Raw genomic sequence first — 26,635 nt, forward strand, 5'->3', positions numbered from 1 at the left:
GCAGAACCCAGAACATCTTCTTGCTACTGCCTACATCTGACCCAGAACTTCAGTTCTTGGAGCCACCAGGCTTCATACCTGCTTTGAAGACCTGCTGATCTACGCCTGCTTGAGGCTGATCTAATCAGCTGTGGCTAAAGCAGCATCAGCGACTGGCAGGGTGGGTGCAGAAGAGGAGAAGCTCCCTACGGAGCCAAACCACGTGGGTTTTCAGAGACTGATGTTATAGGGAGCTTAAGGCAAGAGATATGGAGATTGATTTCCATAGAGCCTGATACACCAGCACAGCGGGACTGAGTCTGTCTGTTGAGACAGAATGTAGATAAAACAGAGAAGTTTTTAAGAGCTGCTGAAGACTACCAGTCTGGTGAACGCTTCCTGTCTCTGCTTCACACCGAAGAGGAATTGTGGATCCTTCCCAACGTCTGCAGACTTCAGAGCCTATCATATGTGATTTCCCTCTGTAACCCTGCCAGCAGTCTCTTGCTGCAGTTTGTTCTTTTAAACATTTCCTCTGATATTTTAGCTCTCATTTATTAACCAACTAAACAGCAGCTTATCAGGATTTTTTTCTTCCCTTTCCCTGCGGTTCCCTTGGCAATCTGTGCTGCCCTTATGGCCTGTTTTGGGAAACACCAAGACTTAGCAGGCAGGAAATGCTGAGGAACATGTATTTGTTTTCTTCAGACAGGGCAGATGGGCATACAGGCACTCACAGCAGCTTAGGTGCAACGCCTTGATAAGAGAAATCAAGGTTAAATAGCTTTTCTAATTAAGGGTGTAAATTTGACGTGAGAGAAACCCCACCTTTTTGCTAGATAAGCCTTTCAATGTTTTACCTGGCAACACACATGTACAGCATGAAGTGTGTGCCTGGGTGCACATATATGAAACTCAGGCAACCCCTCAAATTAAGACATAATCCTTTAATAGAGCTCAACAAAAATTCAAAGTGGTTCAATTCAGGGGAGAGTTAGTCGTAACCGTGTCCTGAAAACACTTGCTCTTTGACAGTGGGAAAGCTTTAAGCACAACTGCTAGATCCCAGAGCTTGCAGAGGTCAAGCTTAGGGAGCTATGGAGCCAAAGTGCATTGGCAGAGCAGCTGGAGAGCCTGTTTGCAGCCCCTACTGCAAGAAGCAGTGAGATTGTTTAGGGGAACACTAGCTGAGCCATAATGGTGCCACTTGTTGGAAAGGACAAGTAAAGCTCATGTCGTAAGGAACATGTGTTCAAGGATCAGTCTTGCTGAGGAGACATTACCATTAAGTATGCAGATTTTCTGGAAGTGAGTGTTCTGAAGTCCAAGAAGGAATAGGAGGACAGGTTGAAACGTAGGTCAGAGCTTCCTGGAAGGAAAGTCAGGACAGACAAGTTACCAGCCCTAAGAATCCTTGTTGTTTACAGCTTTATGTCTGGGAACATGCAGCGATGCCTTGGTGTGGATTCCCTCTAACCTACCACTTCCTGAAATTTAGACAATGCCTTCAAAAATGAAGCAAAAAAGTGGCCAAGTTCCTGAAGAGTTGGCAGCAGAACGCTGCAGAAGAGCTGAAGACTGTGAAGGGGGAAGAGAGGCACCACTGGAGGAAAGAACGGACCTAGCAAGAACTGGAGCTTTGAGAGATACCTGCAGAGTCACTGAGCCCAGCTCAGCACCCCCACAGTCAGTTGCCTCAGCACAACCCTTCCCAGGAGCAGTCAAACCAGAAGAGCTTCTCCAGCCCCCCATCTTCTGCAGTGCAGCCACTAATGTTTAAGCTTCTATTGGAGATATATTACCTGGTGCATTACCAGAGAGTAACCTAGGTGTGAGGCAAACAAATAAACCCCTCCCCAGTTGGTTTGTGTGGCCTGTGAAGAGGAAACCTGGGGAGGAAGACATTGCTGAATGGGATGGATGCTGCAATAGAGCAAGACAGAGACAATAAACTCAAAATACCTGTGTGGCGTCCTGCTGCTGTACAGGTTTCACTCACCACTGTTCTGTGACCTCTACAAGCTCTGCAGACTGTGAGCAGGCAGGGACACACAGACTGTCTGTGCCCACTTGCATGGGGACATTAAAAACTTCTGAGGACAATGTCATAGTGAGCAGTGCAGGAGCAGACAGCATGGACTTGTTTCAACTCAACCAGCTGTGGCTTTGGGTGAAAGAGCTGGAGGACAATTCATAGATTTCTGGCTTTTATCCCATAATGCATTTAAAGCCTTTTATTATTATTACTATCACTTAGAAACACAGATATCAAACATAACAAACAGTTCTCACTTATGGTGCTTCTATTGAGATCAAATGCCTGACTCCCTGTGAGCAGCAGCTACTGAAGATCCTATGCACTGACTTTTCTCCTGTTGTTTATTTAGGAGCAGACCTCTTTTTAATAGCACTGAGTAATGGAAAGTGTTGGTCACTTTCTATTTGGAAATTTGAGATTACTTTCAGTTCTTGTCCATGCAGCTGGAAAAGGTCAGGAAGAAGTCTTAATATATTAAGATTTGAGCACAGATCAAGCCAAGTAATGACACTTATTCTGGGACTGTGTACTGAAGCCCAGTTATTTCTATACTACAACTGGTGGTTTTCAGTAAGCCAGAAGTACTTATAAAATCCAATATACACCAAAAGTGTGGTGCAATTTTGAGCTGTGTTGTATTATTGTTTCTGTTGTGATTGTAGGACTCCCCATTACGGTGCCAACCTTCTGTTTCAGGTCTCAAGGCAAGTGGGAAAGTCAGTATACATTTCTAGATCTAGACATTCCAGTGCTGAAGGCACAGAAGCATCAAGCTGTGTTACAAACACACACAAAAAGACTTTGTGCATTATTTTAATAGCTGAACTTGTTAAGAGTGGTGGTAAAGGAAGAAGACTGTGGGTATCAGAGGGACAGGAAGGGTGAAACAATAAGTAGAAAACCCATACATGATAATTTCAGTTTTACTGGCAGCATAATAAATAGTTCTTAGAAACTCTGGGGAATAAGATACAACAGGTCTTGGGCAGCCTAGGCCTGAAGAAGAGAAATAATGGAGTCAAAATAAGTGAGGAAAATAAGGAGTTGCATCATCCTCAACCCACAAAAAATACAGAGATCAAAGAAGCAACATATGGAGTTGAGTTGAATCCCACTTCAGTACAGACACTAATGATGTAACTCACAGCATGGAAACATTAATCCAGGTATTCCCTCCTGCTCCCCTGAGACTCTACTAGTGCTCTTTCAACCACATGAGGAGTTAAGTTGAGGGAGCCAGGTTAAAGCAGTGGTGCATTTTCAGTCAGATCCCTGTCCTAAATCACTGAGTGGTTTCACAAGCCAGCCTAAAGGAAGGACTGAGATTGCATGGTATGGCATCCTGGACCTGGATTGGTTTCAGCTGCTACAGAACTGCATCCCCTAAAGCAGACTGTCCACGAGGCCTTTAAGATTTAAAGCTGAGAAGGTATCAAGGTCGAAATACACTGATCATGTGGAAGAATTCCAGTTTTGGTCCTATTCAACCCTTTTAAAATAAGACACTTTGTAACAGAAAGAAACTCTTTTTCCTCCCCTACTAGATCACAGCTGCATCTTCAGAATCCCGTGTTCAATTCAGAAGACGTCACGTGGGCTAAGGGAGCGTCCCAGCCACTGAGTCAAGCTTTGTTCTGAACAAACCTGCCCACAGCTTCAGAGGCAGCAGTGTGAAGGGTGAGGCAGAGTATGGAGAACAGTTACACACTGGTGTGTAGCTCAAACCACCTGCTGTAACCATTTACAGAGCAAAGCTCGTGGTAGGCAGATTTCGCCCCTACCTATGGCCATGTCCTGTTATCACAGTTGCAGTACCATGACTGCTTATCTCCTTGCTGCACAAATTTCCAAGGCAGATAAATCAAAATGTGGGGGTTTTGGCATTTAACATTCAAGGTAATAAAACCACATAAATAAGGGAATTAAGTATTACAAGAATATGATTAAAGCACACCTCCAAGCATTAAAACAATTAGCCACAGAAAGCCTTCAGCTTGATGCCTGATATCCATACATCCACTGTCATCTTTCTTGTGTGGTAATCTATTTTGTCATGTATGCTTATTCATCAGAGACCAGAACAGCTCCGAAAAGACAAGCTGAAATTGAAACAAGTGGTGTTTGGCATCTTTAGGTTGTGTAAAACCAGGTGGCAGCTCTTGGGATGCCATTTTGATTTAACAACTTTTTTGTTTTGTTAGCAAAGGAAAACATTGTCCAGCCAAATCCTGCTGACAGTGAATAAATGTTTCTCTGCCATTAGACCAAATATTTTAATTTGTCATCCTAATAGCTAAGGGGTACAGATCTGAAAAGATTTTCTGTTTTTTTTTCCTATATGGACTCAAATATATTTGGGTGTTTTATGGGAGGTGATTGTTACTATAGAACTACTGAGGTTACGTCTGGAGTCCTGCACAGCACTTTGGTCATTATGCTTCAAAAACTGGACAGATTTCTAAGGAAAGCAATCAAAAGGTGGAAAACATGACCCCTGTGGAAGGACAAAGGAGTGGGCTTGCTCAGTTTAAAGAAGAAAATTAGAAACCATTATTGACAAATCTCGTTTGTAAAAGATGGTAATAAAGATGAGCACATACTGGCATTGGAACTAGTAATAACTGACCAAACATGAGACTGAAGAAATTTACAGAAGAGAATTCCATTTGGGACCTGTTAAGCTGAAACTGCTGGGGAGTGGCCTGGCAAACCATCCCTACACGAGTTCCCTTCTCTCTTACTCTTCCCTGTCTATTACTCCCTGTCACAGTGAAGATCCTGGAGTAGCCCTGATCCTTTACACTGACCAAGTGTCTTTTTTCAGATGACACAGTGTGAAAACCTGTTAATTCTAAAGAGTAATTAAGCCCTGGGAACAAGCTGCTTGCAGAGCAACAGAAGCCATTCTCTAAATACTTTAAGGAACAAGGGCTGTTCAGTATACTTGACCCCTTCTTTCTGGTAATAAAAAAAGAAAATAAATAAAGAAATAAAGGGATGAGCTACAAGATTACCAAGTTCAGTGTGGGCCAACTACTCTACACAGTCCACTATTTAGATCCCTTTTTACTACCTGTGAATTTAATGCGACAGTTGCAAATTCTGCACTTCAGATGACACAGATAACATTTCCAACACTGCAAGCAAGCAGCCAGGTCACACACAGGTAGGACAAAGGCTGAAACCTCAGTACAACTGGCTACTCTACCAGATTCCATCTTGTGCTTAGAAAACTAAGCACCAGATTCAGTGATGTGTGGTAATCACAGAATTGTAGGGGTTGGAAGGGACCTCCAGAGATCATCGGGTCCAACCCCCCTACCAAAGCAGCTCCCTAGGACAGGTCGCACAGATTGACGTCCAGATGGGCCTTGAATATCTCCAGAGGAGACTCCACAACCACCCTGGGCAGCCTATTCCAGTGCTCTTATCAAAATGGGACAGTGGGGAGCAGAACTGCTTCATTACTGTGACTGATAGCAGAAGCCTTCACATTTGCTGGCTGTGCTTACAGCATACATACAAGATGTAGTGCTAGATTGCAGTGCAACCTAAGAAGCAAGCAGCATCTTTGGAGCACCTTCCAGGTAGGACAGGAGGTAATAATTAACCCTATGTAATTAGCTGCTGCTTTGCAACTTCACGGGGCTGCCAACTGGGAATGGAATAGGGAAAATACGTTTATTGCTAGCCCTGCTCTTTGCAAAGAGCTTTGGCTGCTGCTATCCTTTGGCACAAGCCCTTATTTAGCGTGGATTTCCTGATGAACAGGTTGCAGAAAGTTTCAAAGCTCTAAGAAGTAAATGTTCTGTTTTCACAAAACCCCCTATCTGGGGTAATGAGCCAAAGAACACAGGACAGCACTCAGACCTCGACATGCTCAACAGATTAACACCTCTCTAAGGAACTAACGCACACTTCACTCTGTTCATATATATGTTATTTTAAATGGGACAATAAATTAAGATTGCCAAGAAATCTGTCAGGTTCCTGAAGCATGTTCACATGGTCCTTTCTAATGACATCATTGTGAGGATTAGAACACAATATGTGTCTGTAGATGGAACCTGGTTATCAAATCAAGGGAAGCTGTGCTTTGTGTGCTGTACACTGTTAGCCATATTTTTCTGCAGGGAGAATATTAAATAAATCAAAATAAACGGCCTGATGGCTCCTATATATAGATGTGATGAGAGGAAGAGGAAGGAAGTGAGCCCGGGTGTTCCCATGTGCAGCTTCTGAGTCTGCATTAAGTAAGACCATGGAAATCAGTTAAATTGCTTGTAGAAAATCTATTTCTTCAAAGTAGCACTGCAGCTTGCTCCAAAGAGTCATCCTTTGATCGTACTCATGCCTGATGTCAAGCGTGCAAGGTGACACTGCTCCATCTTTGCCAGTAATGTAGCCTTGAGCAATGCTGAGTCTCACACCAGCAGCACCGTACGTGCAGAGAGAGCTCTTTGGAGGTAGGTGCTGTAAACTGCATGATTGCAATAACAGCAGTGAAGAGTTACCCCAAAAAAGGGTGGATTTTTCACCCAACTGGACTCATGAGCTGGTTCACAGCATGGCCACAAAAGCCTGTGTTGGCCCAGCTGATGGGTGAAAATGAACAGCTCACGGTGGATGGGGTTTCTTACGCCAGCTTCATCACCACTGTATTATAAAACCAGATCCCAAGTGAGCCACCAAAGTAGATTCTCCAAGTCTTCTGCTGTGGACTGCAGGAAAGGGATAAGGAGCTAGCAACTTTTGTAAGTGTGAGTTCTGAAGCCTATTGTAGTAGCAATGCAAAGCATTCAGGTTACTACTGACTTAATCCAAAGCTGTGGGGAAAGTGGTAATTCATACCCTAAATCTAGTATCACATCCATACACATTGTGATCCAAGATTTGGAGTATCATTTCTGGAATACATAACATCAGATGGTGAGATGCCAGTGGATGAGCTTATGGAAAAATATTAATGGATCATACATCTCAGCAGAACAATTACCTAGGAAGAAAAACATATTTGGGCACTTTGTGAACTAAAGGATCTCAAGTCACGGATGAGGAAGACATCTTTTTCAGAAGCATGCACAATGCTTCAAACACCATTTATCCAAAGCAGCTGGTCTAGACTTGCTAAAAAAATTAATCAAAAATCACCTATCACAGAGAAAGTAAAACGGGGTTTCATCATCTCAGCCTAACCTCTACAGGTTACAGAGTACACTCGACCACTACAAGGAAGTTTAGCTTCTGAATACACTATGAGAAGCATTGGGGTTTTTTTGCAAGTTCCTCAAGACATCATCCCTCCAGCTTCCAGCCACTTGCATGAAATTAAGAGCACAGAACACAGTGTTACTGGTTAATGAAGAATGGTGACACAATCTCTTTCCAAAATCTGTGTCTTGAGGGAGAAGACAGGCACTACATTGTGAAAGAACAGCGTAATTCGCATACTCCCATCCCTATCCATTGATATTTACCTCTTTGTGGTCTGTGAAAAAAATCCACTTCACTAATGGTGTTCACAAAAAAACACCAATAGAAGAGAGGGAGGTTGAAAGAAAGCACTTGTTTTCTGACATATGGTCAAGAGTTCCACCCTAATTGGCTGACCCTCATTAGCTTCCCCACTTCCCATGACAGTACCTGAAAAAAGACATTGCTCTTAACCACTTGGATCTAAACCCCCCTTTATTCTCTAGAATCAGCAAGAGACAATACATACCCTAAGTATCTGCTGTTTTGGGACTGGAAACTTATCCAGGCCCAAGCTGCGGATTCCACACAAAGAGGTGGCTCTCCTGCCATTAGAGCTGACAAGACCTTTGCTTCTCTTTGCCCCAGAGGGTAAGAGGAGGAGAAGGCCATGAAAGCATTAACCAGCTCCTCTGTGAAGCCAGCATCAGTCTGCTGCTCCTCCTAACACCACGGCAGAGGAAAACCCAACCCATGTAACCTCATACCAAACATCCAGACTTCCGTGTCAGCTAGATGACAAGATACACCTTAGAAAATACACAGCTCTTGTTCTCTCATGGATTCTTAAAGACACATGTTAAGTTGTGATCTAAGGGGAAAGGAAAGAACGTTAGGGAAAAGCAAGTGCACTGTTTAAACAGAATACTGCATGTTGTCAAGCACTCTGAGAACTTTGCTTTAGGAAAATCACTTCAGGACACAAACAAAAATGTACAATCAATCATTAGATCAAATCTATCAATTATATTAAGGTTCCGTTTACAAAAGGTTAACAAATAATTAATAGCTGTTTTAATAAATAGGTATTTCCTTCCCATCTCTTATCGATCCAACAGGTAGCATCTAGCTGCTTATAGTAGTTCCTACTGATGTGCGTATAACCCTCCCTAACGTATACTACACACTTCTCTAACATGAATTACAACATCTAGAAATCATTTATTAACCCTTCATAAAATTCTAAATAAACCTTAACATGAAGCATGACTAACTTTATACTATCTCAGCCCCATACCCCAGGACACATCAAATACTAGCTCTTGGAGGTTTTTATTTAAGACTCTGAATTTTAGTTGGGAGCCGTATCGCTGGCCACAGGGTCACAAATGCCTGTGGTGGCTGAGCCAACACGCTGCAGGCATGAGAAGTGAGATGAAAGTGGTGGGGGAAGATCACAGGGAACAGTTCAGGTTCTTCCAAAAGAAATGTCCTGCCTTTCTTCTTCAGAACAAACATTAATGACAACAGAATCAGACAGCAAAAAAAAAAAAAACCCCACAACAGAGTCTGCTGTAATTCAAGACAGTGGATTTTCCTTCTTTTTACAAAAAAACCCCAACCCAAAACAACAACCACAATACATTATAAATAAATAAAATGGAAAAGCAAAGTAAATTCCAAACCCCACCACTAGGATCTTATAAAGGCAACAGCCAACTTTCTCTTGGATGCAGCCTAAACTTCTCTTACCTGCAAATTCTCAATACACATAGAAGGCCTATTTAGTTTATCAGACTTAGGGAACAAGATGTATTTATGTCTCCTTTTTCCATCCAGTATTTTCAGCTTCAACCCCCCACCTTTGTTTTTTCCATCAAATTGCCTGCTGTTGGTTTAAGAAAGTTCAGCTCAGATTTTTCCTTCACTTTCACAGCCCTTATCTTCATGCTCACAGTCCTCCACAAGGCCTTCGTGCTTCTGTGCCTTCTCTTCCTCCTCCTCCTCTTCCTCCTCCCCCTCCTCTTCTTCCTCCTCATCTCCAAAAGTCTCTTCTTGCATTGTAGTAAATGCAAAAGACCTGGCAGCAACTTGTGCAGCCAGACCAGATGTGAAGTTTAAATCTGTTGATATGTGGAGCTGGGCCAGCCTATGCTTGATTTTTGAGTGTAACGCATCCTCAGAAGGAGACTGTGAAACCTCTGCTCCATCCATATTGCTCAGCTTGAGTTCTTCAACTTCCCCTTCATGCTGATAACACAATCTTTCTTCAGCCCCTGTAGAAATACCTTCACCAGTAGTACTGTCTTTGTCTGTCTCCATCTCAGGATCTTCATGCAAATATTCTGTCCTGCCTTTATCAGCAGCATCAACGTTTGGATTAGAGTCTTTTTCTTCTGATTTATCAGAACTTTGGCTGCAGTCCTGTTTTTCAGTATCTGAATTCACATGTGATTCCAAATTATTTAGCGGCTTCAGCAGTTCTACAGGAGACAAGGGTTTCACTGCAGCTTAAAAAGGGGGAAAAAAATTAAATGATAACTAAAAGCAAGCTGCTATACAGAAATAACTTATTTATGTCTGAAAAGATGCAAGATTTTAAGGGACAAATCAAAACTCCCCAAAAACCCAGAAACAAAACCCACAATCAAACAAAACTTCAAATAAAGCAGTGTTTTCTAATGACAAAGCTGAAGTGAAATGTGATAGCTACTTGTTGCAACTACTTCTTAAAATCTGTGACGTAAAAAGACAGCACAAAGTCGATGATGTTTAAACCCAGCATCAAACACAGACAATGCATTCGATGTTGAAGTCAAAACCAAGTGAAACTACTGTACTGTGTACAGGTTTGAGCTGTCTTCATTTTAAACAACAGTTTTCCTAATCCAGTGAAGACAGCAGGTACAGGAAAAAGTCCTTATAGGCAGTATCTGATCTCACACACCACAACATGAAAATACAACACGTATTCATACAGTCAGGTAAGGTGTCCTTCACAAATAAAGTGTGGTTTAATTAAGCCTCTCTTGAAGTTAGTAGCAGCAGCGAGTCCCATTGCCAGCAACGGGATGCTTGCCAGGAAGTCTCTCCTCCCAGTGTTAAGGGTTAGTACAACTTGGAACAATCACTTCTTGAAGAACAGGCGTCTTTCTTTTCTAGAAAACGATATAATGTCCATTTCCAAGTACCAGATTCCCTAAACTGCAGTAGCTCCATTAGAGTAGCAGCACGAACATAAATGAGAGCGGCAACAGCAGATTCCCAAGTAGCATTTCCCTTTCTAATTCCATTCTGCCTTTACCCCTGTAAGCAGAGATGAAAATAACTCTGGGAAATAAACAGACTTTTCACGGGAAACAAAATTTACGGTATTAGGATTTTTCCATCGCATCCTATTTCAGTAACATTTACTTTAGCTAGCTGAAGGCAGGCGCATCATTACGGTTGTCACATTGATAATTAACATCATTAGCACACTAAAAGGCTGTGGCTTCAAATTTGTATTGCATCACTTGGTTCAAAATCTTACATACCAAAGAAGCGCTGCACCACACTCATCTTAATTGCTAACGGGGTAGTTCTTTCCCCACCTTGTAAAAGCCGCTGCTTATTTCAGCCCATGTGCTTGAAGAGGCAGGAATATGCACAGCAATCCCATCATTTGGAAGCAAACTTGTTGGCTACTCCCTCCAAAGAATACTTCCAAAGCCAAAATTTCTCAAAAAAGTCTAAGAAAGGAGATGCTTCAGATTGGTAGCTGGGCGATTTGCTGAGCTGACTGGTTAGCAAGCGAGGTGGAACTCATCAATTCTCAGAGGGTAGCTTTCCAAAGCTGGGAAACAGCTGTATAAGAACTGGTGTATGGACAAGGTGGGAGAAGGGGAAACAGCTGGGTACAACACAACGGCTGTCAGAATGAACTTGTTTTGGGGGAGACATTAGGGGAAAAGCTATCAGTGATTTTCAACTGGGAGGAAGTTGATTTACATTGTTTGACGAATGAAAATGAAGCCACTATCAAATGCAGAGACCTCCTCAAAAGCACTCCCACGTTACTGGATCAATAGGATGCCAAAGAACCAAAAATATAAGCTCACCTATGCTCCTATCAATTACCTACAGCCCAGACTGTACCCAGTAGCACCCTGGTTACAGGTGGCATGGGCACATTTGCCTTTGTTTAGTGCTCTGCTGAGAATATGCTTCTGGAACCCAGCCTATCAGCTCCAGTTGACTTCATGCTGTGTTCTTTAGACATACTAACTTGTTTGAGGCTGACCTTTTTTATGTGGAAACCCTCACTAGCTCCTCCTTCAATGAATCAAAAACCCTAACAAATCAGAATGGCTTGCTGGGTGCCTTCACTGAAAGATGAATGCCTGAATATTTCAGGGTCTTCTTTCACAATAATCCCAAGTTAGGAGAACACAAGGTTCCTGGAATACAATTGTCCCGCAAAAGCAAGATTTAAGAGGGCTATGGAAAAGTGTGATATCATGGCCAGCCACTGGCTTGGGCCAATGGAGACAAGAATATGAACCTTTCTGGGATTAAATCTTCAAGATAAAGCAAGTTACAAAAGTGGAAAGCACGGCTCTCAAGAATATTTCTCATGCATATGGATAAATAAAAGTCTGCAGCAGTAATATGCCAGGGTCCATTATGTCATATTTAACTGATTTATGTTTCTTTTGAAGAAATAGTGAAGAAATTCCCTAAAAAATAATAGAAGATATGTCTGCCATCCATGTCAGTCTTTCATGAGACACACACGGTCTCTGAGCCAAAAGGAGATGATATTAATTACTTTGATGAGCTGCCCTCATGTTTTCCGCTTTGTACAGGATGGGAATAATCAATGATTAGTCCTAGGCAGCTGGAGGAAATCACAGTTCCTCCCTCCCCACCACTGGGTCTCTAACCAGTGTAATACCTGTACATGGAAAGGAACGGAACCGACAGGAGCCACAGAGGCTTTCAGGTGCACAGTGACTGACGGCTACACGAGTCAGCCGACTCACTCCAGCTAAGGCCACAGACAGCCTGAGGACATCCAGATGTGGACAGGGACCAGCTGCTACCCTAGGTAAGGAAATATCCTATGCAGGCTCTCATGACAAGAGCTCTTCCTGCAGCAGTCACTAGACCTGTCAAGACTTGAACTGGAGGTAGGATTCCTCCCTTCTCCCTCCAGGGAGGAAAGGAAGACTTGAAGAGATTTTGGTGAAGAGCTGTGTGGAGTCGCATCTGACAGCAGGAGGATAATACAGGAATCTTGAGCAGACTCTGATGCAATCTGGTATCTTACTTTTCTTAAACTCAACTAGAAGTCAATAGCAATGGCCAAGTGATTTCTTTTACCATAGTGGTAATTAAATGGACATAAAGCAGAAAGTTGTGAAGAACAGATTATTTTTGTGGGTTTGATGTCAAAAGAAACAGACTCATCAATAAGTATAGTCTATTACTGTGTGTTCCAACTAAATTATTGAAAGGTGCAATCCAGGGTCTTTTTTTCTGGTAGACACTGGCAGAGGCAGAATCCTTGGGTGTGCTGCCAGACTTGGGGGTTGTTTTTCATAGCATAGAACATGAAATTTTTTAGAAGGCTTTTCCTAACTTCTTTTTAGGAAGAAGGAATGAAAATGGGAAAAAGAAGGGAAGAGGAAAAGACAAAATACTGCCAATTTTAAAGATAATAAATCAAACAGATTAAGCAATGAAAGGAATCAAGTTGTATCCAGTCTTTTTGCTGGAACAGAGACAGAATGTCTTGTGAGACAAGAGAGATTTTCATATTCCTGCCCGTGAGTGGACAGAGCTAGCCAGCAGTCCTCAGAGTTAGTAAAGGCTAGTTTGGAAGAACTCTTCTTGTTAGTTTTCGTTTATATATATTCTGTACACTCACACTCTCATGAGAACAAAAGCCAGTCTTACCCTTTTATGAGCCCTTAATATTTCAAAGCTCAGCTCTTCACTTTAACCTATATATTTGTGTAAGTCTGGGATTTACTGGAAAGCCATGAAAGAAAGTCAGTTCCATTTGCGTGTTTTATAGCCTGACAGTTCCCTTGATGCCATCTCAATATTTTCTGTGTTTAATGTTGTAGCTCATTATTTTGTTCAGAGCCAAATTCCCATTTCTCTGAGTTCTTTTCAATACATAATAAAATCATTTCTACAAATAATACAAAGAGAAGTAATAGCAAGCTAAGTCCACCCAGCTCCATCAAAGACACTGCTGTAGCTAAGCGCTGTCTGAATTCGAACATACTCAGAGACTGCTGGCAAACAGACACCCAGCCCTTTCTTAGAAAGGAATTGATTTTCAAAAGTGATGCTTACCATGGTCGCTGAATAGCAGCTGTTTCCATTTCTGTCTTTCTATTTCTGAAGCTTTAAATCCCAGCACAGATTTCAGTTCTTGTAACACCCTCTTAGATTCTTGTCTCTCTCGTTCCTGTCTCTCTCTTTCTTCCTGGGAAAAACAGTAAAAATCTCCCCTCTTGTATTCATTCTCTGTGTCTGAATAATCAACATATGCTTCTAATTCCTAAAGAAAGAAAGAAAGAAAACAAAATTTGATCTTCACCAGCAGTACAGACCCTATCCTACAATCTGATGCATGACCAAGTGATCTCAAGACAAGCCAACCATGGCAACAGGATGGAGCCCTGTTTGAGCAACACCAGTGGATCTGACTCTGCTCTCACTTATATTTGCATTATTTTGGAGCAAGTCTGCTCACTGAAAATTATCATTACTGCAGTCACCTAAAAGTTATTTTGAGACACAAGTATGATCAAGTAATATACCTCAAAAATGGGAGTCCATTTCCCCATAATTACAGGTGAGAATAAGCAATGCTGATGCAGGTTTCTTTTTATTTCTTTATTTTTTTTTTAATTTACACCATAAATATTTCTTCAAGCACCTTGCTAATGTATCATATGTAAATCCTTACTAAGATGATGCTGAGAATATCAAACTCCTCCAATTTTAACTGTATTGGCTTACAAGAATGAAAAAAGAGAGCCCATTTCTGTTATAACAGAGAACCAGTAAAGTTATTAGTGCCACCTCTTTTTGATATGGAAAAAAAAAACCTAGAGGGAATGCATGTTGGGTAGGCTTGGGAGAAGGCACAGGAGGGACAGAGCAGAGCATGGGTGTTCAATCTGCTTTCAGAATGCGTCTGCCACTCAGTTCTGGGATGGAGGAGGTTGCCTGTCTTCAAGACAGCCCAACCATGACACATGAGCTCTCCAAAACACACAAACCTGTTCAGTATCACAGTCTGGGTTAGGTACCCAAACCCACAGATTTCTCAAACTGAAGACAGGATGGTTTGTTCCCAAATTTCTCCCTTTTGCAGCTGGGTCAGCTCATCTACCAATACGCAAGTCGGACTCTCTTATATTCTGCCTTTTAGTAATCACATTTTTCTGCATTACTCTGACTTGTGTTGCTGATCTCCCTTTGACACTTATTTCTAATTATATGAGAAGAAGTGAACATAAGTGCTCTTTTTTTCCAGGATGGGGAATATCTCCCCATGGAACAGCAAAAGGAATATACATGGTTCTTTTTTTCTATCAAATCCAGTTACGAAATGGCACTGGCTACCTACTTGATCTGTCTTGTCAAGACAAGAAGGTCACTGCACAAGCAACTGAAAAATGAATGGATACAGCAAACAAGCCTCAATTATTATTTTCAATGGTCCTATTTTTTTTTTTTACCTGCTCTTCAGGGATTGGATCTTTGTTTTCTATGTATATGGCAGGCTGTGTTAAAGGTACTGTAGTGCGCTGTAGGTTGTCACAGGAAACTTCAAGTTTGCCTTTAGGGGGAAAAAAAAAGAAAAGGGATTAAAAAAAAAAAAAAAAAGAAAAAGATTGGGTGTTGAATGGTGGTTTTGACTCACTCAGGTAGGTTCCAGGCATTTTCATTAGGTAGGATTGGCACACATGAAAAAATTATGAGAAGGCTGGTTATAATACATTAAAACACTGTGTTAGAGAGCACTTGAATAACTTAGCTACGTTGACAGGAGCTGGGTCTGATGAAACTCATCCTGACATCAACTAAAAAAATCTCAGAAATTTTATAGACTTTGAAAACCTGCAGATGGCAAGACAAGTTGGCAAAACTAGAAAAGAGACTTGTGCCTGAGTTTAAAAAGAGAAGGAAAATAGTAAAATTATAGGCAAATCAGCTTCACATCATTGGAAAATATTGGAAGAAATAGTAAAAATGTACAGGAAGCCATTCGGAGGGTCGTGAGGAGGTAAGTGACAGCCAGGGTGGGTTTCTTGTTAACAGGTCACTCCAATTTCATTTTCCAATGCAGCAACAGGTTTTATGACTAGAAACAAGCTAAAGATGTCCTGCACCTTGTTTTCAGCATAGCTTTTGACACAGTGTCATAACATACTCATAAGCAAAATGCACAGGCCAAGAGAAAGGTGCTGTTAGGTGCACAGAACTGTCTTGTTGGATAATCAAGGGTGTAGTTACCATGTTCAAATAGGAACAATATATTGAGTCAGGATTTGCCTCAGGTCCAACACTCTTTGTTATTTCCAATGGGTGAAAGAAACGTGTTTCAGCTTGTTAAATCTGTTCACACTGGGATAACCTGGATGGATACTGAAGAGCATAATTGGAATCAGAAATAAAACTGGAAAATCAAGAGGTAACAGCCCAAGAAGAACTGGATTTCAGGTGCAACAGGCTGGTGACCGTGGCTGTGAGTTTTTGTGCTTTGGAATAGTCAAATGCACAAATATATGACAACTGACTGGGCAGCACCACTGAGAAAACGATGTGAGGAGCCTAGTAGTTAACTATACCCTGCTGCAAGCAAGAAGCCAAACTGCACACTAGTACATATAAACAACAACACTGACTGTCAGACACCTAAAATTACATTTATACTTTTGTACTGATCAGGCTGTGGATGGAAATCAGTGCCCAGCCTGGGGCTCCTTTATTCAGTAATGTTGTGGACCAAATAGAGGGAGCCTGGAGGAAAGTGGTCAAAATCATCAGAGGACTAAATATAATGCAGTCATCAGGGAAGACTGGAAGGATAGAGAGACACATAGAGAGGATAGAAATATACTAATTGTCTTAAAAAATGTTTAGAGCTATAAAGAGGAAATGGGTTTCTATTGTGAGTGGATTAAAAGTATTGCTTTTAAATTGCAGCAAGAGCTAACTTATATTCAGTAATAACTTTCTACTGGTAATGGAGATAAGTGCCGGAAACGATGTCTGAAAATACTGTAAAATGTCTCTAAAGAGAGGTTTCTAGGAACAAGTACACCACATTGACTCACAGACACTAATTTACCCTTGAGAAGGGAAATCAGCTAGATGACCTTGCTGAGCCCCACCCATCTCTATTTTCATTGTCTAATCTATACACTGACTGCTGAGGGATGGTATTCTGAAAGGAGGCAGTTTTAGTGGTGCTCAGTTACCTGCTTTTGCAAACAGGGAAAGTATGTCATTCCCTAGCTTGCTGAGCTCAAGGTTTGACATTCCAGAAGGAGCTAAATGCAAAGTTTAAAAGCAAGGTGAAGCAGGTACTGGAATTTTTGAAGTGGAAATTTGACACGAGATATTTATTTTACAACTATCAAGCCCTCCTGTCCTTTGGATAACTCCACCTTGTAATAAAAACATTTTAATAATAATGACAGCAACAATAGAATTATGCTTTGGAAGGTAGGAAGACAAATTTGTTAGAATAAATGGAAGTTACCAATTAAAAGCTTCTCTTGCCAAACCAGGAGCAAAACAGCTGCTCCAATATGTCCAGCCTGCTCTGTTAGCAAAGGATGATGCCTTTGCTAAGGATATGCTTCAAGTTCCTGAATTCACAGTGTTTAATCTAAAACTGTTGCTGCTTTAGTTCCTTTCTGGTGCACCAAAGGACAGCAAGATCTAGAAGCCTGCAGCATTATGGCCTTATAAACATCTAAAAGAGTTATATAGATTTGCAAACACAGAGACAGATTAGGAGGAAAAATAATGGAATTTAACCAGTTTGAGGGATATTACTTCAAAGATCATTAAAACAAGACTGTAACTAGCTATAAAGGGTATTCCATTCTGTAAAATTAGCAGCAGACTGCTACATGCTTAAATTGTTGGTGATGAAAAACGGTGAAAGAATAAAGAGAACATGACTGAAAGTCTAGAACCAATCATGTTGGAAATGAGCAAAGATCTACATGCAGATCAATGGCAGATAAGTCTATTATTGCCCAATGAATTTAAGTAGAGGTGAATTCCCCTTAAGGTATTAGAACCCCAATAACTCTCGGGCTCTGTTCTGTATGTATCTTGACAGATCAGCAACTAACAGCATTGGGTCTAGAAATACACCCATCAATCAGTTAGAATTAAAGGCTTTGCTTTGACAGAGTTCGACACAATGAGCTATTTAACACAGCTGTAAGAAACCTGCCTTGACATAGGATGGTATAGGGCAAGAAGTGCTTGCTGAAGGAGACTCATTTGTTTATACAGAAAACTATTAAAGATATGCAAAACTGCTCTGAAAATAAATGATAGGCAGCTACATAGGATGTCACAAATAGGATAGCCCATGGTTCAAAACAGCTCCTTAGAGATTGGCAACTCTCAACTCCTGGTTCAAAAACAGCACTCTCATGCTGGACAGACCAATGAGTTCCCAGTTTCTCCCTCTTCATGGAGCAATGCAGGCCCTTTGCTGTTGAGCTGCTTCTACGTCTCATGGAATGAAACATTCCTGTGCTGAGAGCAGTAGGAACCAAGAAGGACAAAGGGAGATAAGTTTTTGATCATTATATAAGCATGGTAAGAAGGAAACCCAAACAGTAAATTTAAATAGTGGGTACATTTTGTATTTATAGATGAAGAGTCAAAAAAAGATCTATTTTCTTTAAATACTAAGTAACAATTATGAGATACTGCTAAAAATATTTAACAAACATATACAACTTCTAAGTAATGGAAGATTTCTTCTCAAAACTGGGTCTAAGCCATGAGAAACAGCTCCCACTTCAACAGTATTCATAACTGATGCTGAAAACAGTATTCCCACTGCTCTACTGGTTGAACTAGTTTAGTTGAACTACAGGTCTACTGCAGCAAAAGTGCTGGGCATCCACTTAAACACAATGTTCTACTACCACGGGGTTCCTGCTACAACTCCTACCAAAATATTCATTTGGGTTTGGGTAATGGTGCATAATGACAAAAGAAAGATGTGTTGAGCTGCTCTAGTATTTCAGCAGGAAGGTATCTTCTTCCAAAGAGCTTTCAGGAAGCACTGAAAAAAAAAAACCCTGAGATAATTTAATGAAGTAATTCATATAAACATGACCTACAGTCCAGCTGTTAAAATTTGTGGAAAGACGGCAGAAGAATTAGACACGATTTCATGCGCAGCTTGGAAAGGTCAACTCACAGAAGCTGGACTGCTTAGAAATGTATCAAGAAAATCAAATGTAGTCAGATAAAAATAGTTTTCAATGACCAACATAATTTAAAAGTAGCTTCTGGGGAGTAATTCAGTAACCTTGTTGCAAAACAGAGATTCAAACCCAGCACACTGCCGGGAAAGTCACTGGGCAAAAGCGTAAGTGAAGGGTATTTCTTTATTTCCCAAGCAATCCCTCCCCTCTAGATCGCACACTCGGTTATTTCTGTACTGAGCTGTAAAAGGAAGCAAGTTATAATAAAAGTGCCTGCTGTGAAATTTGTACACAAAGTAAAAATAAAACTAAAATAACTAAAAATACCACGGCGTGCAGTCTAGAAAGAACATTTAAGGAAAGGGGGAAAAACAGATCAGTGGAACTGATGGTTGTGGAGGGCATCAGCAAAACACAACAGGCGAGCACATGCACATCTATCAGGCTAAATTTAATAACCTCATAGGCTGTTTTATGCAGCACTGAGAGGGAAGGTGTAAGACTAGACTACCAGGCAAAGTACACCGTTGGTTATACCATGCCTGGGTCTGCATGGAACCCACATCCTGGGCTCCATCAGAAGAGGGGTGGCCAGCAGGGACAGGGAGGTGATTGTCCCTCTCTACTCTACCCTCGTGAGGCCTCATCTGGAGTCCGGTGTCCAGGTCTGGGGCCCCCAATACAAGAAAGATGTGGAACTGTTGGAGAGGGTTCAGAGGAGCCACAAAGATGATTAGAGGGCTGGAGCACCTCCCCAGTGAAGAGAGGCTGGGTGAGCTGGGCTTGTTCAGCCTGGAGAAGAGAAGGCTACAGGGGGACCTCATTGCAGCCTTCCAGCACCTGAAGGGAGCATACAAACAGGAGGGGACTCAACTTTTTAAAAGGGTAGACAATGGCAGGACAAGGGGCAATGGATTAAAACTAAAGGAAGGAAGGTTTAGATTAGATATTAGGTCGAAGTTTTTTACAGAGAGAGTGGTGAGGTGCTGGAACAGGCTGCCCCATCCCTGGGGGTGTTCAAGGCCAGGTTGGATTGGGGCCCTAGGTAACCTTGTGTAGATCCAGGCCTGAGGTTGGCAGCCCTGCCTGTGGCAGGGGGGTTGGAGCTCTATGATCCTTGGGGTCCCTTCCAACCCATGCCATTCTATGATTCTATGACTAGGCCTCCCAGTGCTCCCAGTTCTGATGTAAGATGAACAAGGTCAGCTTGCACGCCTCTAGGCCCACAGCAATATTAATCCATCTACTGGATATCCCACCCATGTATCATTAAGAGCTTAGCTCGCTACCAAGTTAGGTTTCTGTCGGTAACTTGCTGATACTCCAAGTCATAATTTTCCTAATGCAGTCTCTATCACCAGCATCACACAGATGCTAGGATGTGCCCTTCTAGGACAGTAAAAAAGCTCCTGCAAAAAAGCAAGATTAGAAATTTTAGGTCCAACCCTACATCTAAAGAGCCTAAATTCACTTATATTATTTAAGCTAGTTGTGATTCACAAGGAGAACAGCATGGGCAGTGCAGGTCACTAAGGAGAGGGAACAGATGGCAAAACTTTGGGATATGCTGCTCAGTATGATGTTCAAGCACACATAAGATTAGCTCATTCTCTCTGAGAGAGCTGGTAAGTGAGTATTATTTGCTCAATACATCCTCTGCAATTTAGAATATTCCAGGACATGTCACTGTCAAGCAAGTGCCATGACAATGCCATTGTCATTTCAATTAACTATGTAAATATTTTGCAGTCAATGAATGAAAATCTCAGGGATGGCTCAGCAAAATCCTACCCTTTCAGATGTGATTCACCGATCAAAGGGAAAAACTACCAGTCTACACCTGGGAATGCAACGTCTGAATCCACACATCCATCACACTGAGTTAACATGCTGACATTTTTTTCTGAAACAAAAGCTTCAGGACCATCCCAATGAGAAAGCTCCACAGATGTATATAGTTTTTCAAAGTTTATGACTATAAGATCTTCTTCAGCTAAAATTCTAGTACATGGGTTAAACACTGTCTTAATGCATTTGACCATTCCATCTCTAAAGTGTATGTCCTTAGTTGCTAAATTAATCTCTCACATTTACCTTTTTTGTTTGGGTTTCTTCCACTCATTTTTTCCACCTGAGAAATGGCTTCTTCCCAGCAGCTGTTGCTTGCCTGGATATGAGGCTGAATAAACTTTAGTTTTTGTTCCAGAACCTGATGGGCTTCTGTTGTCAACTCAGGTGTCTCCTTTGTGCTAACAATTTTTTCAAGCTCATCCTCAAGAATTATTACCCTAAGTACGAAGATGAACAGAAATAAGTAATAATAAATATTTGACTTCATCATTCCTTCAAGTTTGTAATTTAATATACTGCCATTTTCTTAAAGATTTAAGAATCTTAATCAGCCAATTCCTCAAAGATGCCCCAAAATTTAAAAAATAAGATAATTTTCTCCACATCAAGATACATTGCTCACCTGCATTCATTGTAGTAATTCTTCCATGTAAAATAAAAGGAGTAGGACAGTTTCAGCTATTTCACCAAAGCAGTGATGAATCCTTTAAATACGTACTAGGTAGTTACTAGGAGCTAAACTTTCTTATAAAGCATTTTGGATGTTGCAAACTCAATGAAAGATAGGGATGTTTTCAGATTTTTTGGGGAGCGCTAAAAGCTAGGTGGGATCTTAATGCACTGCTTAGCTTTGAATTTTCACCACATTCTTTAAGAACAACCAGGAAATAATGTCAGACTCCATATTGAAGCAAGGATCTTTGACACCATCCCACATGAAGACATGCCAATGATTGCAATGCCTTTGTTGTTTTTAATCTGGGACAGGAGCTGACAACCCAAAGAAGTCAAGCCTTCTTCCTACAGGCATATCCTTCCAATTCATGTGTGTGTAAACTTACTCATTGAGCAGTGCCTTGAGATGAAGCTGCAAGCTGCGTACCGCTGTCTGAAGACTGTTCAGCTCTCTTGACTTCTGCTTTGTCCTGGCTGGCCGTTCAAAACCCGGCTGATGCTGAGTTTCAAAGTACCGGTAGAACTCATAGCTTCGCTTTAGCTCCTCCAAGCAGGCGGCGTGTGTGTGAGGTAGGCCTTGAGTCACATCAGACAAGATATGGTGAGGCAGCCGTTCGGGGCAGACCAAGGGCTTGGGGGATGCGTTGGCTGGGGAGAGGAGCAGCACCAGCCTCCTGAAGAATTCTGAGCTCTGTCCTACCCAGAGCTGAAAGAGGACCTGAAAAATAGGGTAGGGTTAGCTCTGTGCACCTGGAAAGACAGTCAGCTTCCAAAGTAAACATACAGATACACCATGGAAAAACATCCCCTGACCAGCCACAGAACTCTGAAAAACAGAGAAAAGGAATGTTTTTGAAGGGTGTGCTGCTTTTGGCTGGGACAGAGTTAAATTTCTTCATAATAGCTAGTACAGAGCCATGGTTTGAACTTGTGCTCAAAACAGTGTTGATAACACTGGGATATTTTTAGTACTGCCAAGCAGTGCCTACACAGAGCCAAGGCCCTTTCTGCTTCTCACCCCACCCCACCAGTGAGTAAGGGATGCACAAGAAGTTGGGAGGGGACCAAAGGGATAGTCCGTATCATATGATCAGCATATAAAGCTTGGGGAAGAAGGAGGAAGGATAAGGGCATTTGGAGTGAGGGCATTTGTCTTCCCAAGTCACCATTACACGTCCTGGAGCCCTGCTTTCCTGGAGATGGCTGAATACCTACCTGCCTGTGGGAAGTGGGGAATGAATTCCTTGGTTTGTTTTCTTGTGCACAGCTTTTGCTTTACCTCTTAAACTGTCTTAATCTCAACCCACATGTCTTCTTACTTTTATCCTTCTGATTCTCTCCCCCATCCCTTTGGGAAGTGGGTTAGCGAGCTGCTGCATGGTGCTTAGTTGCTGGCTGGGGTTAAACCACAGCAAAGGGTATTCCAGACCGTGTGAGTTTCAGATCTTGTGAACCTTAGGTGAGTGTTAATTCTCCAATGATGGATATGATAGGCAATTATGCCCAGAAGGTTGTCAGAGGCCTAAAATTTCATATTCCCATCAGGCAGTCTTATTATTTACTGTAATCTCCACATACCCTACAGCTCATAAAGGGCTGCCAAAATTCTAGTGGCAGGAAAGACTTTTTTTCTTTATAGTGCCAGGCTATCATTTCTGTGATCTAACTACTGCACTGCCCCACACCCAACCTTGAAACATGAGTCTAAATGTACTCTAGTTCAACAAAAAACATTCCACATCTGGAGAAATCTTAATTGCTTAGGGTTTTTATTTTAGGGGGCTTTTTCTGGCTTAAGTGAGAAACCACCAATGCCACTAAGGAGGAAATACTTGTAAGAAACAAATCAATTGACAATATTATATATGATACAAAAGAGGGCAGTCCATCTGGGAGTAAAGAAACCCACAATTTTGATTTCTCAAGAACTTCCACTTCCAGTAAAACTGAATGAACTGTTTTCTTAGTTCATAGAAGACTGTGACAGAACAGTAGCACTTTGTATTTCTAAAATGAAAAGGAAAGGTTATGACACTTTTCACTGCAATACTGGCCTTATTAAAAAGAATCAATGGTAGGTGAGTATGAGGTGTAGTCTGAAATCCGTTCTCAAGCATTTCAAACTGAGGAAGATAATTACTCATAAGGCTTTTTTCTGCCCCCTTCAGCTACAGATCAGGACTAACAATTCACTTGTTCTGAGATTTTGGTTCTGTAGGATTTGCAATAACATATTTACATCTCTGTACTTATACTGCTATGGACAAGTAACTGTTTTTTTTCCAGTGCATGAACAAGAAAAAGGGAAACACCTCTTATGCTTCCTGATAAAATATCCCAAAACAATAAGTAAAATAAATTTTCAATTTCAAAATTATGGTCATGAGAAGTGAGAACACAGAACGATATGAAACTAGTTTGGGGGACACATGCAAAATGGTGACTTCTCTGTGTGTTAGCACAAAAAGCAAACAAATGGGCAGCGATCACCCAAGTGTCCCCAAAGGTGCGGTGCCCTGGGCAGAAAGTCAGGAGCTCATGCTGTAATAAACACAAAAGAAGACAAATCCCTTTCACAAGACTTAAGGCAAAAAGCAGAGAGAAAGTAGCACACAAAAGTGGTGAACTTCAAGAACTGATAGTAATAGTCCAAAACCTACCTGAAAAAAGGCACAATGATGAGAGTAAAGGAAATTCCTGATCTATTTCGCGTTGCAAATAGTTTGCTCCGCCAATGACTTCTGAGGATTTTTACTGGCATTTACACTTCACCCAAACCATCCAACTGGCTCTCCAAAGCTTGGATCAGTAATTATTTTCAAGCTAAAAATTTTCATTCTTTAAACTGGTTTAGTTCAAGGACAGTATATCCAAAACACAGAGGCATCACTTGTCACGTGGCCTAGACAGGGCCTTGAATGAAAATTACTGTATTAAATAGATCTGGATATATATCTGTATTCTACCTGCATTTTAATATAACAGCAAGTTGTCTCAAATTTTAAAAAAACCCAAACAACAACCCCCCTGAAAAGTACTGCTTATAAATCCAGGCCTCAAAACTGAAGAATGTCCCAAGGTTATCTAAGTATATCTAACTTGTTATCTAAACGTGAATCTACTTAGGACTGATTTATGTTAATTTAGCTTGGTTCAACTCCCCACACCTAGCCTACATCACTGTCTGTTCCCAGTTAAGGTGAACTGAGATTTACTAGTTGTGAGCTTAACTTTGCCCAGAGAGCATCCCAATGGCTTAACTAAAACCAGATTTCAGCTAAATTACTCAAATTGCAGGTAAACAAAGACTTAGCTTACAAGCTTGGGCAACTCTGACAGGCTTCTTGTGATTAAAAAGAAGTGGGCAAATAAATGGGCTTGGGTGGTTGCAATTAGATCTTCAGCTAATGAAAAGGCAAGAAAAAAAATCCCCAAAGCTTACATCTGTCTAGCTCTTAGCTTACAACTAATTAGACAAAGCCTAAAAGCTGAGTAACCACTGTTACTGGTAACATTTACTGTCAGAACAAAAGAAGTCAAGGTCTAGAAATTAAGTGAATAAAGTGCAACATGAGCCAACCCCATAAAAACACAGAAGTCACACAATAGTGGAATTTTCCATTTAAAAAAAATATTAAAAGGGAATTGCCTCGGCAGAGAACCACTAGGGTGCAAAGCCTTGCATTCAAATTAGACCTCTTTACAACTGCAAACATTTACTCATGCAAATTAAATGTACTTAACATGTCAAAACAAAATAGATTAAAAGGCCATTATATGGTTGTCATTCTGTCCAGTTAAATGTTTTTCAAAGATCAAAGAACCATGCTGCTCCATGGCAGCAGGGGTCCAAGTTTATGAGTTCTACCCTTCAGTTTAACTAAAGGCAGCTATTCCCTTTGGCAACTACAACTAACTTATATCTTTGGATGTCTATCTTTTTATTCAAGTCAAGAGATTAGCTAAAAAATAGACATAAATACAACTCTGGATGACTTTACTCAGCTAGGATCAAGAGAAATCAGAGAGCAAAAGATCATGTTTTGAAAGGAGATTGATCAAGCTGATGATAAAATACTGACTTGAATTTCTGTGATTTGCAGAAAAAAGTCCTCATATTGTATTATGCAACTTGTTTTCAACTACCTGCAAGAAGAAATCGTCTGAATACCAATAAAGGAGAAAGACATGAGGTACAACTGATTACATCTCACCCTCAGTTGACCACATACAATGAGCTAGTGTGCAGAAGCCACAGGGCTTCACCATAACCAAACGGATGAGGAGTCTGTGTGGATGTGTGTGTCCTCCTGGGAGAGGCCGATTACCTTGAGCGCAGGCAAGCTGAAGCCATCCGTGAGATTGTGTGCTTCCTCTTCAGAGACCTGTTCTTCATTCAGTCCAAGGCCCAGCTCCTTAAAGGGGACTACACAGATGTAGCTGGTCACATTGTCACTCTCTGAGTTCAGAGGGTAGGTTTAGCTGGAGTCAAGGTGGGTAACAAAGAAACTTTTGCATTAAACACATGACAAAGGGAAAAAAAAAAGAACCCTGCTAATGAGGTTTCTTATTTCTGGCAATGATATGGAAGAACATACATTACACCCAAATCCACCTGATTCCTGTTTAATTTTGCAATCCTTATCCAAAGCATGAGTTTTAAAGGCTCTTAGTAGGATGAGATATAAGATACTGACAAACCACCTATGTCCAAAGACGAAGACATAAAAAGAAACAAAAACAGATTAATGAACAATCCCTCCATCCCCTTCAAGCTAGGAAAATATCTTTTAGTCTTAAATGTCTAAGTAGCTCGTGTCAATCTTAAACCAGATCATATATTTATCAGAGGAAAGAGGAGAAAAATACTTGCACAATTTTAAATTTCAGAGGTAACCTATGCCATGGACCAAACTCAGGATGATTGGAATTCCCTGTGAGTTCTATCTGTGGAGGGATCATTCAGAGATCTCTACAATAACTGCTCTCTGACATTTCAGATAGTTCTGTGAAGAACAGGGGCTCCTGGATTGTCACACCATTCATTTAATTGTTAACATCACTGTAAAGCCACCGTGTCCTTGGCAGGAACAGTTATTTACCAACACTATTCAGCACATTTAAATTCTGAATATGAAAATGTACATGTCCAGCCCTCAGAAATGCTTAAAAGGTAGGAAGCAAGCACAATATAAGTGATTCCAAAAGACAGATAAAAATAAATCATAGACTAGGCAGCATTTATTTTAACACAGGACTCATTTTAGGCTAATTTCATGCTGAAAAAGGGGGAGGAGGAACAGTTCCAAAATTTTTGCATTTCCTATAGATACCCTGTCACAAAATAGTAAAATTTGATTTAAAACAGAAACTTACAACTTAGAGTCATAAGCACATTTGTTCCTCAGAAATATGTTAGAAA

The 26,635-nt window shown here is 41.1% G+C and overlaps 1 protein-coding gene across 2 annotated transcripts in view; it reads right to left on the reverse strand.

Annotated features, from left to right (window-relative positions):
- Positions 1-8,253: 8,253 nt before the first annotated feature.
- VEZT (vezatin, adherens junctions transmembrane protein) overlaps positions 8,254-26,635 on the reverse strand; it is a gene marked incomplete at its 5' end in the record, with an annotated part of 58,699 nt that continues 40,317 nt past the window's right edge. For both annotated transcript variants that reach the window (XM_084271789.1, XM_084271788.1), the window contains 6 exons: positions 8,254-9,720; positions 13,559-13,766; positions 14,956-15,056; positions 20,782-20,975; positions 21,600-21,931; positions 25,542-25,689. In XM_084271789.1, coding sequence (XP_084127915.1) covers positions 9,122-9,720; positions 13,559-13,766; positions 14,956-15,056; positions 20,782-20,975; positions 21,600-21,931; positions 25,542-25,689 — 1,582 coding nt within the window. In that variant the 3' untranslated portion in view covers positions 8,254-9,121. The remainder of the gene's footprint in view (positions 9,721-13,558; positions 13,767-14,955; positions 15,057-20,781; positions 20,976-21,599; positions 21,932-25,541; positions 25,690-26,635) is intronic.

This window comes from Gallinula chloropus (genome assembly GCF_964237585.1).
Source record: "Gallinula chloropus genome assembly, chromosome: 1".
Classification (NCBI taxonomy): Eukaryota; Metazoa; Chordata; class Aves; order Gruiformes; family Rallidae; genus Gallinula; species Gallinula chloropus.